The sequence below is a fragment of the Fopius arisanus genome, unplaced genomic scaffold (genome assembly GCF_000806365.1).
Source record: "Fopius arisanus strain USDA-PBARC FA_bdor unplaced genomic scaffold, ASM80636v1 scaffold00033, whole genome shotgun sequence".
NCBI classification, from domain to species: domain Eukaryota; kingdom Metazoa; phylum Arthropoda; class Insecta; order Hymenoptera; family Braconidae; genus Fopius; species Fopius arisanus.
This window is the reverse complement of record NW_011887772.1, coordinates 169,917-191,140: the sequence shown is the minus strand read 5'-3', so window position 1 is coordinate 191,140 and position 21,224 is coordinate 169,917. Positions and strand designations below refer to the sequence as shown.

General features: G+C 40.6%; 1 protein-coding gene across 5 annotated transcripts in view; it reads right to left on the bottom strand.

Annotated features, from left to right (window-relative positions):
* The window catches only part of LOC105265900 (fasciclin-1), a 107,992-nt gene that overhangs the window by 35,682 nt on the left and 51,086 nt on the right, over positions 1 to 21,224 (bottom strand). For all 5 annotated transcript variants that reach the window (XM_011303706.1, XM_011303709.1, XM_011303707.1 and 2 more), the window contains exon 2: positions 5,475 to 5,610. In XM_011303706.1, coding sequence (XP_011302008.1) covers positions 5,475 to 5,610 — 136 coding nt within the window. The remainder of the gene's footprint in view (positions 1 to 5,474; positions 5,611 to 21,224) is intronic.

Sequence of the window (21,224 nt, the reverse complement as noted above, 5' to 3'; positions counted from 1 at the left end):
GATCGAGCTGGTATTCGCCGAAATTTAAAAATTCGAAATTTTCAAAAAAGTATCAGGGGAGCATGACGATCGAGAAGGTATTCGTGGAAATTGAAAAATTCGAAATTTTCAAAAAAGTATCAGGGAAGCATGAAGATCGAGCTGGTATTCGCTGAAATTTAAAAATTCGAAATTTTCAAAAAAGTATCAGGGGAGCATGACGATCGAGGAGGTATTCGTGGAAATTGAAAAATTGGAAATTTTCAATAAAGTATCAGGGGAGCATGACGATCGAGGAGGTATTCATTGAAATTGAAAAATTCAAAATTTTTTATTGGAAATGGGATAGTTAAATTAATTAAAACACAGTTAATAAACTTTAATCACTTTTTATTTACTTTCTTTATTAAAAGGCACAAGGAAAAATAACGTTTGAACTCTATCAATATTTCCATGAGACTAAAGACAAAAGACCATAAGAACATTCGTCAACAAAGAAAGAGCTCATCAATGGTTTTTTGTGAAACCATTGTTTATGTATATACTAACTCTGAGGCAACTCCGTCGAGTCCTCCATATCGATTCATTTTTGTAATCAACATAAATCAGTTTAATATATTTCTATAAATATTTAACTTGATATTCTAACATTTTCAAAAAAGTATCAGGGGAGCATGAAGATCGAGGAGGTATTCGCTGAAATTTAAAAATTCGAAATTATCAAAAAAGTATAAGGGGAGCATGACGATCGAGGAGGTATTCACTGAAATGTGAAAATTCAAAATTTTCAAAAAAATATCAGGGGAACATGAAGAGCGAGGAGGTTTTCACTGAAATTGAAAAATTCGAAATTTTGAAAAAAGTATTAGGGGAGGATGAAAATCGAGGAGGTATTCATCCACAGCACCTAATGATAGGTAACCCTCAAGATAAGCTTCAAACTTAAGTAATGAATTCATGTAAGTCTTGAAAATTCAGACTTGCCTTTCCGTGAGATCTCCGAAGGGCGATAAAACACTAACATAAACTGGAATTAGGAGATTGTATCTGGTTATTATGATGAATAATATATCCCGGGAGTTTCAGAGGAACCTCGAAGAAATTTACGACTGGATGATGAATTTTTTATCGCTCTCGTTCTTCTGAAGGTTGAATTAACACTGGAATCACCGTTTTTAGAGGATTACGGATATGAACTGAAAGTCAAACGATAGTGCAAAAGAAAAACTGCCAAGTCGCCTGATTTTAATAGAATTCAGGTAAAAATTTGTCCTCAACTAGAGAGATCAAGAATAATAAAGAATTCAAAGGGTTGGCGGGGGATCTCACCCTAAAAACAATATAAATTATTTTGCCACGACGGATGGAATGAAGAGCCCCCATTTGTATCTCTGACAGACGAAAATGAAGCCCATTAAAACCTTCAGAACAGAGAGAATCGTTTAACCCCACCTTATCCCCAAAACACTTCGACAGTGAGGCTGTTAATGAAAGGGTAATGAGTGAGTTAATTGGATTCCAGGAGCGAGTGAATCCATAGTCTCAGGCTCGCCCCATTCGATGTCCCTGGAACACTGGACCGATGGATTTATACCATTCCCGGAGCACTTCATACAACAGTTGGAAATGCTCCAAACCGGCGAGAACAGCCCCACTGCTCTCCCGTCTTTTTTATTACTTTCCACTGTTCATGGAGACTGTATATACCACCGGGCAAAAAAAAAATAATGTATTTATGTATAACGTGGAAAATAATCCATGGCTTCATGGGATTATGATTTATCCCATTTTCCACAGTCGAATGGCCCACAGCTACATGTCAACCGTTTATTTCCGGCCCGAGTCATGGTGAACGCTTCTGATACGTTCTGCTCCGCAGTTTACTAATTATCTCATCGTGAAATTGTAATTCCGTGATCGTTCGTTGGGTAATTTCACGTGTTATTTCGACAACGAAATGCACATTTTTCAGTCTCGGGATAGGCAACATCGAAATACGAGGGAAAATGGCGAATCCACGAGTGCGTAGAGGACTCTCATGCTCTAATTAACGTAACTGCCAAACAGTACGATAAATGTTAATGAGTGACGGGGAGATTAATACATGATAATGCATTAGCAATGTGCACTCTGTGCAAGTGAAGTTTTTCCGTGTTTTCCGCAATTGGGGTATTGATAATCCATTTCCCTTTTAAATTAATGTTCGCTCCACCTCCCATTGTGGCTCCAAAATCGGCCACCGGCCACCGACCACCGGTCATCGGCCACTCGATACTACGTCTGTAAAAAAAATATACATATCAAGCAGTTGATTTGTTTATTTGCTTACAGAAGACTGTGATATTGAGTTTGAAATTTTAATATTGATATAGGAGGAATTTGAACAGGGGTGCGCCACAAGAACTGATGACTCAACTGAACGATAAACCGATAAGAAAAGGAATATACGATGTTTGTCGTGGCTTTGAGACAGCTCGAGCCCACCAAAGGAACTAAGACTAAGGGTCAAGATGTATACCACCGTTATATACATTATATCTTTGGAAAGTTGGCTGTGAGCGTCGAGAGAGTTGGCCAAGTCTAGAGAAAGGGTAAGGTCAAAGGCCCCATGGGTTTAACCCCAACTGGCAAACCCTGAAAAGCCCCTATCTACGGTGAAATGTTGAGCTTGGACCTGTGGAGAAGTACAGCAGACAGCCCCTCAACTATACAGAAATTTCACCTCTTCTGTTCCCTGTGACGCTGCACTTTGAAGCCATACGATAAGTCGATTGGCTTTCAGAATGTTTAATCTAGTTATCGCGTCATTTAATTATTCCATCAGCTGTAAATGTACTGAATTCCTATTGGAACTCCAAGCTACCTCATTTTCCTCTCTCATGTTATTCATTTGGCGAAATTCAGTGAATAAGAACTCGCATAAACAACTCACATGGACAATCCTTCATGCATATTTCACTTTGACGTCATGTTCATTCATTACAACTTCTCGGGGGTTCGTTCAATCTCATCAAAGCCGTTCACCAACTTCCCATCCAGCAATGGTATTACTCCAGCAGTAAATATTAGGATATTCGCATGTTGCAATTTTATTAGCAAACAAGTTACACGAAATTATTCAGGCAAATGCGCTAGTTTGTAATGAAATGAATTTTCCAAATATTCAGTCTCGTGAGCCCTCTATATTATTGGAGAAAATTTCCTGCACGTCATGGAAAATTCACCGCTTGGAGATAATTGATAATTGGTATATTGCCTGGATAAAATCCGAGGGGACATTTACGCGTAACACGTAGGCACTGGGGGACCATCACTTGGAGGGAGGAATTTCAAGCAGTTCAAGTCCGGATGAGATGCGAATAGAAGAGGGACAAACCATCGCAGTACAGACATTTCCCACGGGATATGCCGGTGAGCCCGGTGAGTCTTCCTCTGGGTTGTCACCTTGTTCCCATTTCCCTCGGTTTTGCCTGTCCTTACCCTCCTTATTCGCAAATCCTCTCCAAACTATCATTCGTCTTATTTCTTTTGCTCCAGAGGTATCTCGAGCGGTCGTCCTATTCAACTAGACGAACGATGTGGAAATCAATCTCAGCGACGAGAGCCACCACTTGGCGCCTCAATTTCGCGTTACCACCTGAAACCCCCCAGGGGCAGGGCTACACTTGCTGGTCCCTTTCAAACTCATTGGATTTAAGCTTTCAAATATAGAGTCGATCTGTTCAATCAATTGAGTGGGGGATTATTTCGACTCATTCAAATCCTCAGGAATTTAAAATTTCTCAATCGAAAGATCTTGTAAAAATGACGGATTTTTGTAAAAATCCCGAATTTCGATTCTCCATAGAAAATATCCTTGAGATGTCTCCAGCCACATTTTAGCCCATTAAAAAAGTCCTCTGTACAATAAGAAGTGAGAGATGAGCTCTTGAAAAGTTGAATATAAGGGAAGAAGTGAAGTAGAATGGAAAAGCGAATTCAATTTCTCAGTGGGACACGGGGAGAAAATAGAAGAAAAAAGGAGGGTTGAAGGAGGACCTCTCGAGGAGACGAGGAGTGCGAGTCCGGCGTTGTGAGGGAGTTCTGATGAATGGAGGTAGCGATAAGGCCTCCAACCATTCGTACACTGTCATCTCCCGCCAGAGTTGTCCCAGTATACTCGACTGTTTGTGATTGTTGATTCCAGTTCAAAGATGTATTACATCCATTGAATTCTTTATCGATGAAAAAAGACGCTCATGATCGACTCGAGCATTTGAATAACTCCATCGATTTTTTGACTTGCCATTCGCCCTATTCACTCCATTCACCTTGCTACAACTACAGGAGAGAATTTTCACATTCAATCGTCTTTTTCAGCGAAATTCCAATTAACAAAGACTATTGATCAGAAGAGAATTCTCACTGTATAATTCATTTGTACCATTTCCAGTTTACGGGAGACAATAATTTATATGAAAGTTCAATAGTCAAATTATATGATAGCTTGATGGAATTGCATTTGGAAATTTTTTATGATAATTGTTTAGCAGTGCAGCTTCACTGGAGTATTATCGTATCGGTGAATAAGTCCCAAGTGAATATTCCTATTACATCGATCTCAAATAAACTCGTTGGGTGAAGCTCACTCAAGGCCAAAAATGATAAATTGAACGAACCAATCCAAGCTTAACCACCGCGTGAGGTACCCGCAAAACAACGACGCTCAAGCTGCGAAATTATGAAAGTTTCCAGACTAATTGTGAAAGTTGGTGAGGGCGATGTACAAAATTGCTCCGTCAGAGGAGAACGAGGAAGAAACCGAAAATGAGAAGGATAAAATTTACCAAGCTCAACTTAAATATGGACAGTTTATTGCCTACCGATATGGTGAGTAAACAGCCCCTCCCCACCTGGAGAGATATTCTCGCCTTAATGATCATTGGAACTTATACTTGAATGTATGACCGATGAGGATATCAAACTGTCGAGTTACGCCCAAGTAAGTGCACAACTTTAAGAGTTTTCGCTCAACTATTTTCTCATCACGTCTCAGAAACTTTGTTGGCATCAACCATCAACTTAATCGACACTCGGTGCATTTTCTTCTTGAAACTGGAATTTATTTTCAATATTTTCCGAGAGCCCATCCGAGGACAAATTTTTTTCTACGTCAGTGAAAAATGAATTTTATAATTGCCTGGATACCTGAATAATGAGCTAATGATTCTCAATTAATCCGCAGGATGATTGGGGAGTGGAAATCGAACGACGAAATCCAGTGGATGAACTCGTCTGACCCCAGGGCACTCTGTACTGTTAATAATCATGAGTAATACGAGATTACTGGGACGTGGTTGGTGAACGTTTTGGAAAATAGATCCCTGGGTATTGAATTGGCTCGAATGTGCATTGTCCGAAATGATATGTGAATGGATGCCTCTAGTCTTGATGCATTTCGTCAGAGGTTATTGCGGTTTGGGTGGTAGATTATTTTAATGAAGTCGGGTACTTACACATGTGGTAGAGGACGACGTCCCCGTTGGTGACAGCATATTTCTGGAATGCACGATTCGTCGGAGCAAATACCGTGACCCCTCGATGCTCAATTGTACTTTTTGCTGCTTCGTTACTCTGGAGCAGATGGAAAAACTGAAAAAGAGAGTAATCATTAGTTGAGAGGAGATTAATGATATTTCAACGAGAAATTTAAATGATAGAATCGAAAATTTTCAATTGCCCGATGAATATTCAATGCGCTCGAATTATCGGGATTTAATAGAAAGGGGGTAAAAGGGCACCAGGGGGAGTGGACAAGTAAAGACTATCACTGGTGATAAAGAACGGGTAGTTCGATTTGCCTCCGATTATCAATGGGTCTCGGCCGAGGGGCAATAAAGTGGATCTATCTGGAATTGAACACACCCTTTGAATTCCACCGTGTACTCTCACTCGTGGATTTTTCACCATTTTTCCCTCCAGGTATTCCTTTTTATTCTCGAGCTACCTTTTTTTTTTCCACTGCCCGGTTACTTCTGATATCCTCCCGAGTGCCATCGAATCGGCGTTCCTCTTACAAAGAACAGCGAGAGGCGTGATAAAAGACAATAGGTTTCTCCTTTGCCCACTCAATTGGTATAAGAATCCAAAACAAAGGGGTTGTAAAAGATGAGATGGAGGTGAGAGGTGGCGAGAGGGTGTGCCTTTGGTGGAAGTACTTGAAAGGGATTTTTTTTTCTTTATTAAAAAAATAGAATGGTAATTAAAGAACCATCCCTGGCAAAGGCATTCTCCTGAGTTTCGAGTGTGAATTTCATGCCGATTCATTTGATAATTGTTTTGTTAAAAATTGAAATTCAATTACTGGTGTTTTTTTATTCCACTTGGATCAATCAGGAGAGAAATTTCTATCACCTCTGCATTTAACGTCAATTAAGTTTAAAAAGCAATATTAACGTTTATCACTCGCTTCGCACTGGGTCATGGAGAAAAAGTGTCAAATGATAGTTTTATCGTTGCAAGCCTCTCACAAATTACTTATTCCGTTCTTAAGCTCAACTCATTGTACGTTTTGAAACACCACGACGTTATCCTCCAACGGGAAAATAAATTCAGGGTACTCTCATACCTTTTATTCCCTCTTTTTTCTCCGGTTTTTCGACGTAACACTACCACTCGTTCTCTGGTGTGGCCTATTTATTCCCGCTTGCTTTTTCGCCCCGATGCATTAAGCGTGTCAGACCCCCTTTCCTCCTATCTTTCTCCACCAGTCTCTTGTTTTCTTCCCGTTTTTTTTTTATTTTTTCATTTTTTCCATTTTCCCTTTCTCTCGAGATGGTTTTTAGCCGACAACAGTCACCTCGTATCGCCCTAGTAACAATCATATTTTTTCATTATTTAATTATTCCTGAGAGTTTATGCTGTGTTAGAGTAAAAATTCCCATTTATTCCGAGCGTTGGATGAAAATAATCAAATCACCATTTCACCTAGTGAAATATTCATATTTTCATCGATCGACCTGATGCAATGAATAATTTTCCGACGGTTAAAAAATAAAATCTGACGTATTGACGTTTAGTAAGAGAGTCTATGGGGTGACCCCTGACAACTCGAGTGGCGTCTCCATAAACAGAATGGTACCCCAGTGGGACACTGAGTTTTTCCCGGGGTAAAAGGGGGAAAAATATTGTCGTACCTTTCAGTCTCCCCTTTCATCCTCGACCTATCTCACTCGCTTTTAGCCGCATTATTGGAGCCGTTATTGAATCTATCGTTGAGCCACTCTATTGTAAATTGATAGCTTCAGTGTTGTGTACAGATATAGCTTTTGAAAAGAGTGAGGAGAAAAGGGGGGAAACGACAATGAAGTGAGAAGGTCTGCTATGGAAAAAGGACCGATAACTCGTGGATTCTGGGGGGTGGGTGTGAGAATCGGAGATGGGGGATGGGGGATGGGGGATGAGCGAGGGTGAATGTAAGTACAGATCTTCCCTCTCCGTCTTGTAACTCTGGAGTATTTGTTGAGGTCGAGCAGTGAACCCGTCGAACCGCAGTAAAAGTCTCTATATTGAATACGTGTCTCAAATTTCAATATAAACCCACAGGACTATTCTGTATTCTTTGACTCACTCTGGCCCTCTTTATATATGAACCTTTACTGTCATCTCTACGATAACATCAGCTGCCACTACGGAGTTTTCACCTTCTATCCAGGTGAAGTCATCAAAAATTCAACGAGACCTTGACGCATCATTTTCTAATAATTTTCATTGGGAAGAGAATGATTTAAATAATAATTCCCTGAGAAAATTCTTTCAATTCCGCATCTGCATTTATTCTTCTCTTCACAATGCATTACAGGAAAATGCGACGAAAGTCAACATTAATTGCTCCTGGTCACGCCACCCACCCATTACTCAAGGTCACTATCAACCGTGGAAAAAAAATACACAAGACCAGATCATTTGTTATCTGCGTTCGTTAAGAAATAATTCATTAATTGCTTTGGCTTTTATTCTCCCCTCGTTTTAATTAATGTCGGGGGGACATTTTCGTGGAGCTTTTCGGTTTGAATTCAGCGTCATTTATTACTGGATAAATTGATAGGAATTTCCAGCGGAAGTCAATTCGCCCTGGATTTAAAATCGCCTGGGGCGAAATAGAATGAAAGGAACCAGGGGGCGAGAGAGTTTGATTTTCGTGAATTATGGGGCTTTATTTATATCACGGTTACGCGGAAATGAGGGAAATATTCAATGCGTTAAATATAAATTTAGGTGGAAGGGGCTCAGATGGTTAAGGGGTGGTGTTGTGTGAGGGGTGTTTTTCAAATGGTACGAGAGAGAGAAGGAGAGAGCATTAGGGGATGTAATTGCACGAGGCGTCACATCGAGTTATCCAACCCCTGGTGCTGGTGTGGGATAGAGTACATCTCATAGAATTTTTTATGAGGAAATTTTGTATTTCAACGCACAAGAGGGAAAAATTCTCCTTTCTCAACTGTCGTCCGAGAATTTTTTTCTCCCTTCGGGGTTGGGTATTTTTAGAGAAGGGATTAGCAACTGCTGAGAGGGATTTCTCCAGGGGAATTTTCCATTGACGCTTCAAAGATCTATTCTGACATTATAATCTCCTCTAAATTATTTACTGACATTTCCGGGACGTTTATTTACGGAATTTCTGAAATTTCGAAATGCCTAGAATTATATTTGAAGAGCGGTGGGATTACCTGTTCAACGTAAAAAAAGGAGAAATGCGTTTGAATAATTGAAAAATCCATTAAAATCACTGCGGTACCAGAAATGTTCGAAATAAAAATTGGATTGCATTGAATGATGCCATTTTCTAAGAGCACTCATCCCCTGATCCCGTTGACAACACTTCGGGGATGTTGATTCTCAAACACCCTCAGATCCCCTCGCAAGATGACGCATCCGGAGAAGTTTGGAGAAGCCAAATGCCCTGATATATAGCGCGAGCCCCGAGTTGAAGATAAGACGAATGGCCATTGTTGATCTAACCGAGTGACCAAAGAAATGGAAATTGCCGGCTTTTCAAGAGCCAACCGGTGGTGGTGGTGAATTGAAAAATCCGGACATTCCTTGTAACACACGCCCATTCACTTCTCCGTAATTTCAGCTGGGGTTCTCTCTCAAGAACCATTGATCAATGTTTCATGTCAAGTTTCTTGATCGTTACTTCCACTTGGGTTACTAAGACGAATGGCCGAGGAATAGATACCATTTTATTGCTAGTCATTTTAATTCATCACTGGCATTTTCTCGGAGGGAAATTGATATTCGGAATGGCCGGAATATATTTGTACCAATAGCTAATGTGGGATCAAATTTGGATTAACATTAATGAAATCCGGGGAGTTGAAGTTTTTCAAGTGTGAGGAATCGATTAATGTCGTCGGATACTTTTCCAACTATTAATTACCATCGCTCATTAGAGGGAATAGTGTTGGAAAGTTCATAAACCACAGTGTCCTATATATATCCACCAATAACTCAGGTGTTCGATTATTCGATATTCCACATTCCGTTAACCCCATTTTATTCCCGCAAATTCGATAATTAATCGGGGGATATAAATTGGATAAAAAAGGGGGATCGAAGCCTATGAAACCTTGCAATCATAAGTTTTCTCGGTTTCTTTCGTCGTTTGAGTCATCGTGGAAGTGTAAAATGGAGAAGATGAAGGAGTGGAGAAAGAGGAGAAAAATATTCTAGTGGACTTTGCGAAGAGTTTCTAACCAGAGCAGCAATCAAAGTCGCTCGATAAATCAAACCTCAGGCAAGTTTTAATTGGTAGAGGTCCAGATGTGGATAGAGTGGGCCAGGTGATGCTTTTCCAGTGGTACCCTCTGAAAAGTTGCACCAGTTACTCCTCTCAACGGTACTCTAACCTTCTTATTTCTCTCGATCTTGCTGATTCCCCTTTTCAGGCGGCTCTCAATTTTCAGTTGAGCAAACAATTTCACAATCAAACTTGGAAGCCAGGGACACGAGCAAAATAAAATACTTTTTTACTTCCCGGACACCGACGGATAAATTTGAATTTATTCTCCTGTCTATTAAAAATAAGAGCAACTACATCGGGGACAACTGTTTTGGTACGACACCGGCTGGGAAAAATTCCCTATTTTTTCATCATAAAAATGTCAAACATCCGGGGATGACGAAACTGCCGTCAACCCCTAATATTGGTAAAGGCTCGAGCGAGTGCTGTGAGGATAGGACCCAGAGGGGAAGAGGTAAAGGGAGGTGGCAGCATAAAAGCCCTAGAACCAGGTGGAGGTGGAAAGGTGAAAAGTTATCGAGTTTGCTAGAAGAGTGGAGGAGCACCAGAGTGCGAGCGATAAAGATGTCGCCAGAAAAATTCTCAAACCTATATAAATTCCCTCAACACTCGTTCCTCCTCTCTTATATAACTTTGAGTTGATGAACCCCCCGGGGCCACCCACCCCACTCCCAACGAGATACATTGCCATAAAAATACATTTATAAAGTTCTATCATTAATTGGTTATTCTTCCGTAACTTCTTGAAGAGAAAAAAAAAACGGTACGAGTTGATCCTGCAAGTTTGATATTTGAGGGAGTGCTCTATTCCGGTCTGAGGAACAACATTCAACAACATTCACCGAGTTGTTCTGCATTTGTTAAGTAAAAAAAATTGCGTGATTTTATCGAGTACTACGTAATGTTAAATCGATCCAATCAACCAGTGACACCATTTCATAGGGGATAAAAAAGAGCGATGGAACCGAAGGATGGAGACCTCGATATTCAGTAGACATCTGCCACGCCCGTTTCGCTGACTGTGTATTTAGTAAAAGAAAATTTTGTTCTCCCGACAGTTGTCGTTTAATCCCAAAATGCCTGGGGCTGGACGAGCGTCTGTCATGATGCTTAATGTCCTCGAAATACTCCGGTCTATGCCCCAGGCCAACATCCCCCGTATCCACAAAACACCCAATGAAAAAGGAAAATCTGAATAATCTCTGGTAAAAAGAAAGAAGCAAAAAGCCTCTCGAGACGTCTTCGAACGGAAGAAAGTGAATTACACACAGCCGCCTCCTCGTTAAAGGAAATGTATTCCATTACTTTCATTTGATTTTACCTCTCCCCTCTTACATCTGGTATGGGATGACGAGATGTCAGAGAGGTGCCTCCGGCTTTTTTTTTCTTTTTTTTTTTTTTCGTACCCATTCTCCTGAGAAGGAGGTGAAAAAGGGATAGTTTTTTTATGTGTACGAGATCTCCGATTGAGTGTAACAACTGAGTGGCCCTATCGAAGCGCAAACTTTTATTCACTTTGCATCCCCCGGACCCTGTCCTCTTCTCAGCCCCCTGGAAATAAATTCTCGCTTCGAGGGAGTAAAACGATGGACAACACCGCTTTCTGCGGGGTAAATGGAGTTTGAAAAGTTGGCGGATGAGAATTGTTTTCACCGGGATACCGAAAATGGTTGGATAAATTTATGTTCCAATACGAATAAAAGTCAAAATCTCTCAACCAAAGTGGTGAGACTTCCTACCTTATAGATATTTATGAAATTTTTAATTATTCATTTCCATCAACGTCCACGAAAATGATAAACGTCAAGATGAGAATGATCTACTATTTTCCCTGAATACTCAGCAGCTCGGGATTTATTTTAACAGCAAATTTTCACTGTTACCGATAAAATGTAAGAGAAATCTGGCCATTTGAGTGCTTACGCGACTCGAAGGATTGAAAACCCAGGGCTGGTACTTTACCACGGAAAATCACCCGGGAAAACTGAAATAGAAGGTAGAAAACCTTTCAATAGTTTCTCGTGAATCGTGCCAGTGTCCATTCCAACTGATGTTTGAACGAAATGACGGTCTGTTATGGGGCACAATTTCTCGAGGAAAATGGAGAAAATACTCGGCCAGTTGAGTTCGACAAAAACAAATACGCCGATGCCATGATAAATGGTAACTCAAAATCACTGGGTTGATGGTCTGCCTCATTATTACTGATTCGAGTGAATAATTCGCCTCGGTCTGGTTGAAATCCATGAAATTTCGACGGAACTATTAGACATTTGATATGTCAATATCAAACAGCGAGAAATTCAGAGAACATTCGGAAAAAATATGGAAATATTCCATTTGATGAAACGATTGGACAAATGCTGAATGTTTAACCATTCATTAGCGAAATGAAAGAAAAACAGATCTAGTCTATGGAAAATGACTGGGGAAGACCCTGACGTAGGAATGAGCAGTTGTCTATGTGTACCATCAATAAACCCTTTTAAACAATTCATATTGTTATTGTCTCATATTGAGACTGCTCATTTATTTATTGGACACTCAGCGCGACTGGCGAATTCGATCAATTGACGATAATCTCCTGAATCCAGTGTGTCTTCACCAGAATAACGAATTATAAAATGATCGAGCCTGGCGACAACCCTTCAACAATAAATCGAAAACACTACAGGCATTTGTATTCTGCTCCTTGAGAGAGAAAAAATCTGGAAATTCTTTTTGTCACTCGGCATCACGCTTGAGTAAAGTGCTGATAGGTATTCCAGCCACGTCATTTCACGTACATTTCTCTGTTGGAGAAGGTGACGCAAAGGCTCTTCTATCGAGTGCTAACTTTTCTCTGACAATTTGTACACGAGGCAATTCATTTTTTATTTATTTTTTTTTTGTTTTATTGAATTTCAGGCGCCCCAGGGAATTCTGTGTGACATTTTTTGAAGGTAACGTGTTGGCCCCGCCTGAAGTGTATGCATTATAGTATATCGCGGATTTTATGTACTAGACAAGTAGAAATTTCGGAAAAATTGCTCGCAATCGCGAAATTCTTTGAAATTTTTTAGAAAAATTTCGGAGAATGATAAATCATCCCCCGACATACAGAAGAAGCTAATACACCGAAATGAGAAAATCCCCCTTAAAGAAAAGGGGAGATGTAAATAAAAATCGACATAACCCATCGACGGAAATAATAGTAAACAGCTTGACTGAATTTGCTGGATCCTGCACCCCGGAAAACACGAAACTCGTGGATTCTTCCTGAATCCCATGAGAGCAACCCGCGGTATCTCCTCAAATTCTTTTTACCTTGATCGTAACAAAACAAAGAACGAGTGTGCGGTTTGTATCAAGCCCAGCATTTTCCCTGGCCCATGAATACTATACTTATCGATAGTAGTGCACCAATAGTGCCCTCAAGACCACCACTCGGCAGTGAAGAAGAGATGCTGTGGAGTTTTTTCCACGGTGAGAGCTGCTTCTCGATATGCGTCGTGAGAGGAGATCCGATAGAATTACCCGGAGTCTATGGGAATATATATTTTTTTTTATCTATACCCGGGTTTTCTCGGTTACGCTCATACATGCATGAGCATCTCGCAAGAATCCATTATGTCGGCGCAGATATCAATTATTTAACGAGTGATGATAGCAGAATAGCAGATACCATGAATTTCGATCATGTTTTTCCTCCATGAAAGATGAAAGGAAAATAAATGATGGAAATCTGGATTCGCCCGAGGTACTCGAATCTCTGCTTTTTTTTTTTTTTATTCAGAATGAAGTTAATAAATGCGCAATTATATGCTGCAATATCGAGCAGTAAATAGCGCAATGACATATCGGTGATGGTTTTTGTGTTTGGTTGGTTGGAACGAGTGATATGATTTAAATATCCCGAAATGCAGAGCCACGTGAATGGGAGCAGATGGGACACCAACTCATGTGTCGTATCTCTTTCACCCTTGCACAACCCTTGCACAACCCTTCCACAACCCTTCCACAACCCTCGGGTGGTGCTCTGACCAGAGCCGTCTCTAACAAAGCCGCAGGACTATAATTTTCAACTGCCAGAGGGCGGAATGCGATTATAATGTGCATTACATTTCATTTGGGAATATTCCCCGGGGCTGTATGAATTTTTCATGACTCCATTTTTTTTTAAATATACCCTTTTATCTATGGAAAATCGAAATTTCCAGTGACTCTTCCGATTTATTCTGTTTGATTTCATTTTTTGGGGGATCGAGTAGTTGGGAGAGGTGCGGCTCTCGAATAATTTAATCATGCCGACTAGTAATTTACATTAGTCGAAATTACTCTGGAATTGTTAGGGAATAACCTAACGTATCTCTAACCTTGTTAATGATAATTGAACCCCCTCCACCTGTGGCACTCGTATCACCATATACCAGAGAATTAAATGGTTTTTGCCCTCATTCCCGTTAACCGAATACCACGACGACGAGAACAGCAGAGAAGATCGTCTAACATGTGGTAGTGGTAACACGTGTGGGCTAAACTTTTTGCCCAATTCGCTAGCTATGGATTTGGCAATTGCCAACTGTTGATGAGCACCCCAACTTCTTGTCTCCTTGATCAACCGATCGGCATCAATTTATTTTTACTGCCCTCCTAAAATTTCTCGGCATCTCAAGGAAAATTCGCAGAGGAAAATTTTATCGCTGGCACTGGATTTTTTCCCATCAGAATTCAAATTTACCTCTGTTTACCGCAATAATAAAAAAAGTCGTATCAAGTTTCCACTTTCTCCTCATCTTCTCTCACCGACCGAACATTTTATCCCTTTTCAGCAACAGATAAAAAATAAAGTCTCTAGTTTCTTTTTTATATTCAAGCAAACAAACAGTTAGTGAACTGTAGAGAAATGAATAATAGAGTATCCATTGAAATAAAACGTTTTGTCGATGCCGACACCGGTGAATTGTAATACGAAAGGGGTTGGTGGGGTGTTTTTGAGGTGGCAGGCTGTTGTCATCGCCTCCTGATTTATGTCATGGACCCACTTGATCGTCTCCCCCCCGTCACCCCGTTTTCATTGAAACACCCCGCTGGTTTACCACGGCTACCGCCCGCTGGTTTCTTTCATTGGGTTCCCAATGGTGGAGAATCTGTCATTGGTTAAATGCAACCGGAATACCACCCGAGTTTTCTGGGGTATGCACTTTCCACCCCCTTTGCCGCACATAAACGCCACTCCCGTGGGGGGTGAAATATGATATACCGCTGGAGTTTTATACTGCTCCAGGAGAAGGGGCGTGCAAAAAATACGAGCTGTCCCATCTTTTCCAGCTTAATTCCTCGGAAAATTGAGATGTGAACACAGAACCTACCGGATAAATAGAGAAACTCTTTCGGACAAAATTAATACTGCGATCAAACATTTTTTTTCCCTCATTTTAATAGTGGCTATTAATTTTTATTAGTCCCAGAAACCCGCAATGGATTTATCCTCAGAATAATTAATTTTTGCTCTCTCGATTTCTATAGAAATTTCGGTTTGAATTGATGGTTGCGTGGGGAAAAGCGAGGGGTGAAGGAAAAAATCCACTTTGTCGGTATTCCATGGATTTTCTCCCCTGTTTTGTCCCTGTGTGTGAAATAGGCCGGCGTGTTGCTCCCCGAGGTAAGATAAAGATAACAAAACGCTTGTGGGTCGTCTCCACCCCCTCGGAATATTCAAGTGTTGGCATATACATGTACCCCTCCTTGCCATTACCCCAGGGCAAGTGGATGAGCGAAGGGGGAAAAATTGGAAGCACTCGGATCGGTTAATCCCGTCATTGGAATTGGGGGTGTCGTTTCGCTCGTATCCGGTTATATCTTGAGACGATAGTGCTCCATACACTTTACGCACTCGATTCATCCATTTCTCTCTCCCCCATGTACTATTTTATCCACTTCGGTGGGAATTATTCACAGAGAACTCAGCCGCTTGGCAAAATTTCCTTCACCTTAAGTGCTGGGGCATTTTTTCAATGATAATATGGATTGACGTACGACTCAGCCATAACGTCATGTAACGAGATGTTGTTTCGATTAAATTATGGGGATTACGAAGCGTCAAGAATTATGTATGCTCAATTAACCAAATTATATTAAACCACGGTTTAATAATTAATTTTTCTCTGTTCAATTTGCTTGATTAACTTCTCCATTCATCCAGTCTAATGACGTACTATTTAATTAATGAATCAATAAGAGTTCACTCAACCAATAAATAATTCCCATAAATCTCCACTTGCTCATTTCAATTATCAGTGAAAAATTACGATATCGTAATCGATAAGTCAACTGAAAGTTCCGTAATTTTTACAAAGTATTTCTCTTCGTGTAAATGCCTCACGATTGTAAAAAATGAGGAACATTGTTTATTACTCTGTAAAAATTCTCAGTAAGGGCTCTCTCAACCCAAGACGCGAGTAATCCACAGATCAAACCGCGTCTCCTAGATTTTTCTTTCAGCTTACAAGACTTTTCATCCCCCGTCTTGTTCCCCAAGTCCGTCCAACTAACGGATAATCCCCTTTTACCACCCGTTCTCCACCGTAACCCCAGCGTCAGCGGTACTCACCATCTCTAAGTCTCCCATTGGGTTCGATCTCTAAGAAATTTCACCCCCCGACGGGCAGATTCCGATTTTACGTCTCACATTTTTATCCACAGATAATCATTTTTTCCTCGTCCACGAGCGTCAAAAATCCCCTTATATTAAAAGACCAATGGGTTATTAATTCGTTATAATTTCCATCCGTCGATTTTTTACATGGAAAGCATCGGATAGTTTTTCAATTTAATTCAACTCAAGAAGTTAAAATAATGATCCTCCCAGCCATAAAGTTGATGGACGTAATTTATTTTCAAAAACCTCGGTATTCTACTCGAGAAAGGAATCCGACCATTAACAAGAGGATTAGATGTTCTTGTTTTTTAACTTTTTTTTTCATCTGACCGCGATTACGGTACGTGGTTAGCAGCAACCTAGTGCTAACGAGAACTTTGCGAGATACAGCAGTTCCACATGTGTATCGGTGGGCACGAGTCATTAACGCTTCGAGAAGATTTTCTACCCGACTCGATTCATCAAATAAAAAGTGGAAAATTCATTGTCATTGTAATATGAGAATTGATTGGATGCAAAAATTAATCGTGTGGAGATAAAAAAAGGTAATTATTTGTATTGTTGAATATCTCGGGGTTATCGCTGGGGGCGTCATGAATTTCCATTGTGCATTAACGTACGAGTGAGTTAAGTGCTGTTTGAGTCTAGCCTGTAAGAACTTTACTCGGGTCGGAGGGTGAGGCCAAGTTTGTGTGTTATATACACATCAAGCGTTGCCTGAAAATCGCAGTTAAACTGGACGCAAGCCAAAATGCCACTGCCATTGTTCAGTTAACTGAGAATCGGACAAGCCCTTCAGACGACCTTCAGGTGTACACAGCGAATGAAAATTACGGGACACGGATTCATCCAATTGATTCCACCGATCCGTACAATTCCATCCACTGGTTCAATCAAAATTCACAAATTTATTCCAACTCAATTCGACTGTTCACCTGAAGATCAAATGAACTGGCGCTGCAGCAAAATTTAGCCTCGAGTTTTGGTGCATACCAAAATATATATCGACATCCTCTAACGATTAGGAAGGGACAAACTGGGTTAACCGCATAGTGACGTCAAATCACGACCGAGTACTCAGTACTCAGTACTCAGTACTCAGTGAAACAGTAGAACAACCTCTCCATGATCACCACCAGCTCCAGTATTTTTTTTTTTTCGAGTGAAGAGAACAATTGGTTGGTGGTGTACACAAGGGAATATCCTCACTGAGGAAATTACACTCAACTCCGTTCTCCCGAATCCCTCCACCCTCATTCGTCTTGATGGAGACGTGTATATGTTATGTACGTAGCCACTGGATGTGTTATTGTTGGATGAATTTTCGACAGTCCCAGGCAAGTCAAACAAGTTGGCATTTGCATTTGCGTTACATTCCCAACGTAAATATTGTGGTATTAATACATGGGATATGTTGAGGGCTTCAGAGGGTTTGAATTTTCAAATATTGTTGAGGAGTTATTGTGAGCTTGGAAATAATATGATATTGAGTGTACAAGGCGATTAGTCAGTCCTCGAAATTTCAAATTAAACGAAAAGCCGGAGAATCGTTCTCATTCATTAAAAATGTGTTTATAAGGATTTTTGTGTTATCGTATCGTCAGCAATCCTCCGCGTACAATTCCTATTCTCAAATTTCCGTTTCATTCGCAAGTTACGTTAAATCAAACTTACGAAACTTTAACTCTAACAGAGATGATAATTTTCTGGTTACGTTCAACTTAATACACCCCATTCTATTTTGTTGAGAATATTACACTCACAATACAGGGCTTTAATGCATAAACGATGTTCAGGTTTTGCTGGTCTGAATTCAATTATTTCTCGCTCTATTATTCGGCGTCTCGCCATTCTAACACTCCCGTCAACTTTCCACTCTGGCACTTTTGTTAGAATACCGCAGCTTACGATCCAACTTTTTGGGGTGGGATGGAGTGGGTGAAAATATTCCCCCCCCAATTTATCACAATCAATTAATTTATCAATTGACTGACTATTGATTATTTGAACGAGCAGGGCTTGAATTATTTATTGGAAAATAATGCAGAGGCTGTTGTAATCCGTGTAAACACAAACTGATGGAGAATTAGATGGTGAATAAACTGGACTGGACTGGACTGAACCGAATAATACGATTGTTCCACGTTTAACCCAGAAATGTGTGCACATGCTTTGGCTGTGAGCCCGCGTCCTGATTTATCCACCCTGTCCTTCTCCCCCCAAATTTATCCTGGAATTAGTTTAGTTACTGTCGCGAGATTGAACGATATACAGAAATACATGCTGCACTTATTCGCTATATCCACCTCTCGTATATCCCATTTCAACGCTCAGAATTAGTTTTCTCGTGTCCCGGACTTATTTCTCATTCGATGAATAAATTTTGAATTGTATTCGTGATATCACATCGTTACCTTTTACTTTTACCGACATTCACATTTCAGTCGCATGAATTCAATTGACTTCAATATAAAATAATAAAATATTCGTATTAATTCTCATTGAATACAAGTATATGCTTTAAACTACATATACTGTATTGCAGATGGTTAAACATTAAACGGAAATGTAATGTCGATTGAATATCCGGACGAGAGAGAAAAGAGACGTAATGAGCACAGAGCAATGTCCAACAAAGCAGCTTGTACAATACCTCATCGAACTGTTTTGAACAATGCTAATAAATTTTATAATTACAACCCTCAGTATACATCACCGTGAAAAGGGAGAATTGCTCTTTGCTAACGAGAACAATAATTACCCACCGAGATGCACTGATCATGCATTACCGAGAACTTTGTTTCGAGCTTGACGTTCATTTTATTATCTCTATGCACGAGAATTCTGGTAATACCCCCCCAACAGTGACTGGTCGTAGTTACTGGAAATTCACGTGAATAATTCATAGCTTAAAATCCCACTGCTCGACACGCAAGTCTCCCTCTTCCGGTTTAATGACTGCTGGACCCCCGATAATTGATAATAATTAATAAAGATAATTAATTTGAGTAATTGATAAGGCTAATAAATGGAGATAATTGAGGTGGCGGATACATCCCACCGGTGACTCTCTACCACAATCAACCCAGGAATAGCCACACATATGACCATCACATCATCCTACAATCATTACAAACGTAAATCGGTATTACGCACAAAGTGTGGCTGTACTGTTAGTACCCCAGGGGTTAGGGGACGGGGGGGGAGGATCTATTACAGGCGCAATACATTCGCCTAACCCACCCACTCTAATGCGGCATATCCTCTCAAATTGTCCACGGCTGTACTCAAGTGTTACTCGTGGCCACCAGTGTCGATACCAGTCAACTCCGACCACATTAACTGGTGCCCTAATAATGTCCACAAATTACCAGTTAATGTCCGCTCTAATCCCTATCTTTTCCAATGAAAATGGAAGAGCTATCATATATACATGAGGGAGATTCCCTCATATTTTTGGACAACACCAACTTGACTACCAATCGAAAAAGCATATTTGCACATTAATCCTCGAATTACCGATGAGGTATTTCATCTTGGGGAATCAAAACCAATTCGCTCTGTACGTTAACTCGTAATTTTTTATGTGTCCTTTATAGCTGGGATAAAAGCTATTTTCCTCGACTTTTGATGGGTATTGCACGGAGCAATATCCTCTATTTGAAGAATTTCTCGGTGAGAAGGCTATGGTATTTGTGCATCTGGGCACAAATGTAAGTGCAATGGGAAAAAGTTGTAACTAGTTGGCTGGTGTAAGCCGAAATGTAACCCATCCAGCGTCTTACTCACTGGAGTCTCCCTCGGACTCTCAATTCCGCTCTCAATTTGCCCGGCATCCTCATTTCGTTCATGGAGTAGGGATTACCCGGGTGTATCCGCAGCTGCAGCTACTGTTGTTCTTCTCCAGTTCCTTCTGGACGGTGAATTTTCAAGGGGAATTGTCTTGAGGATCGTGATCCTCAAGATATTTTCGTTCCATCGCATTTAATGACAAAGAGTTGGCCTCGTGATTAATCGATTGCGCAACTATATCCCAATTTAACTCATTTTTCTTTCCTCTACCAGAGGGAAAATTTTTCTCAACAATTCCAGAATGTGCCGAAACCAAACGAGTTCCATGACTTCATCACTCAGAGACCTCAAAGACTGTGAGTCACTGGTCGATTGCAGGATGAGACAATTAATCGTCTTGAATGGTGCGTCAAGAGGTCTTGACACTACCTCTTTAACCGTCTGATCCATTCACAATGAACCATTTGCGCAGTGAGAAATTGGAAAAATAAATTGAAAAAATTCTAGCCCTAGTCGATGACTCGATACCAACACCGGGGGGAATTCCAACGAATTTGCAGTATTTTGTTAATGTTTTTCTTCAGTAATAGTAACCAGTAATAATCTAAGAGGTAATTTGGTGAGAACAAAGTGACAAACCATGACTGGGAAGTCGGTACGGGTCAGTGTCGTGTTTTAATAATTATACGAGGGCAGAGTGAGAGTGCAGGGCGGTTTGAATGCGACGACAGGGCCGGAAAAATAAAAGGGATACGGGTGGAGGGATGACAGAGGCAGTCGTGGTACAAAGGTATCACGGGGTGCCGGAGGGTAGAAACTGGAAGGGAGGCTAGAGATTAAAAAAGAGTCGGGAGACAAATGAGAATTGCTTCTGGCTGCGGGTGGTCGGACACTCTACCGATAGCTACTTGTGCACCGAGAACTACAAAGACATCCTCGAAGCTATCCCGCCCGAAATCGCAAAAGCTCCCTCAGACCTAATTTCCCAGTCTCTATTCCTCCACTAAGTTACCACTACCAATACACCAA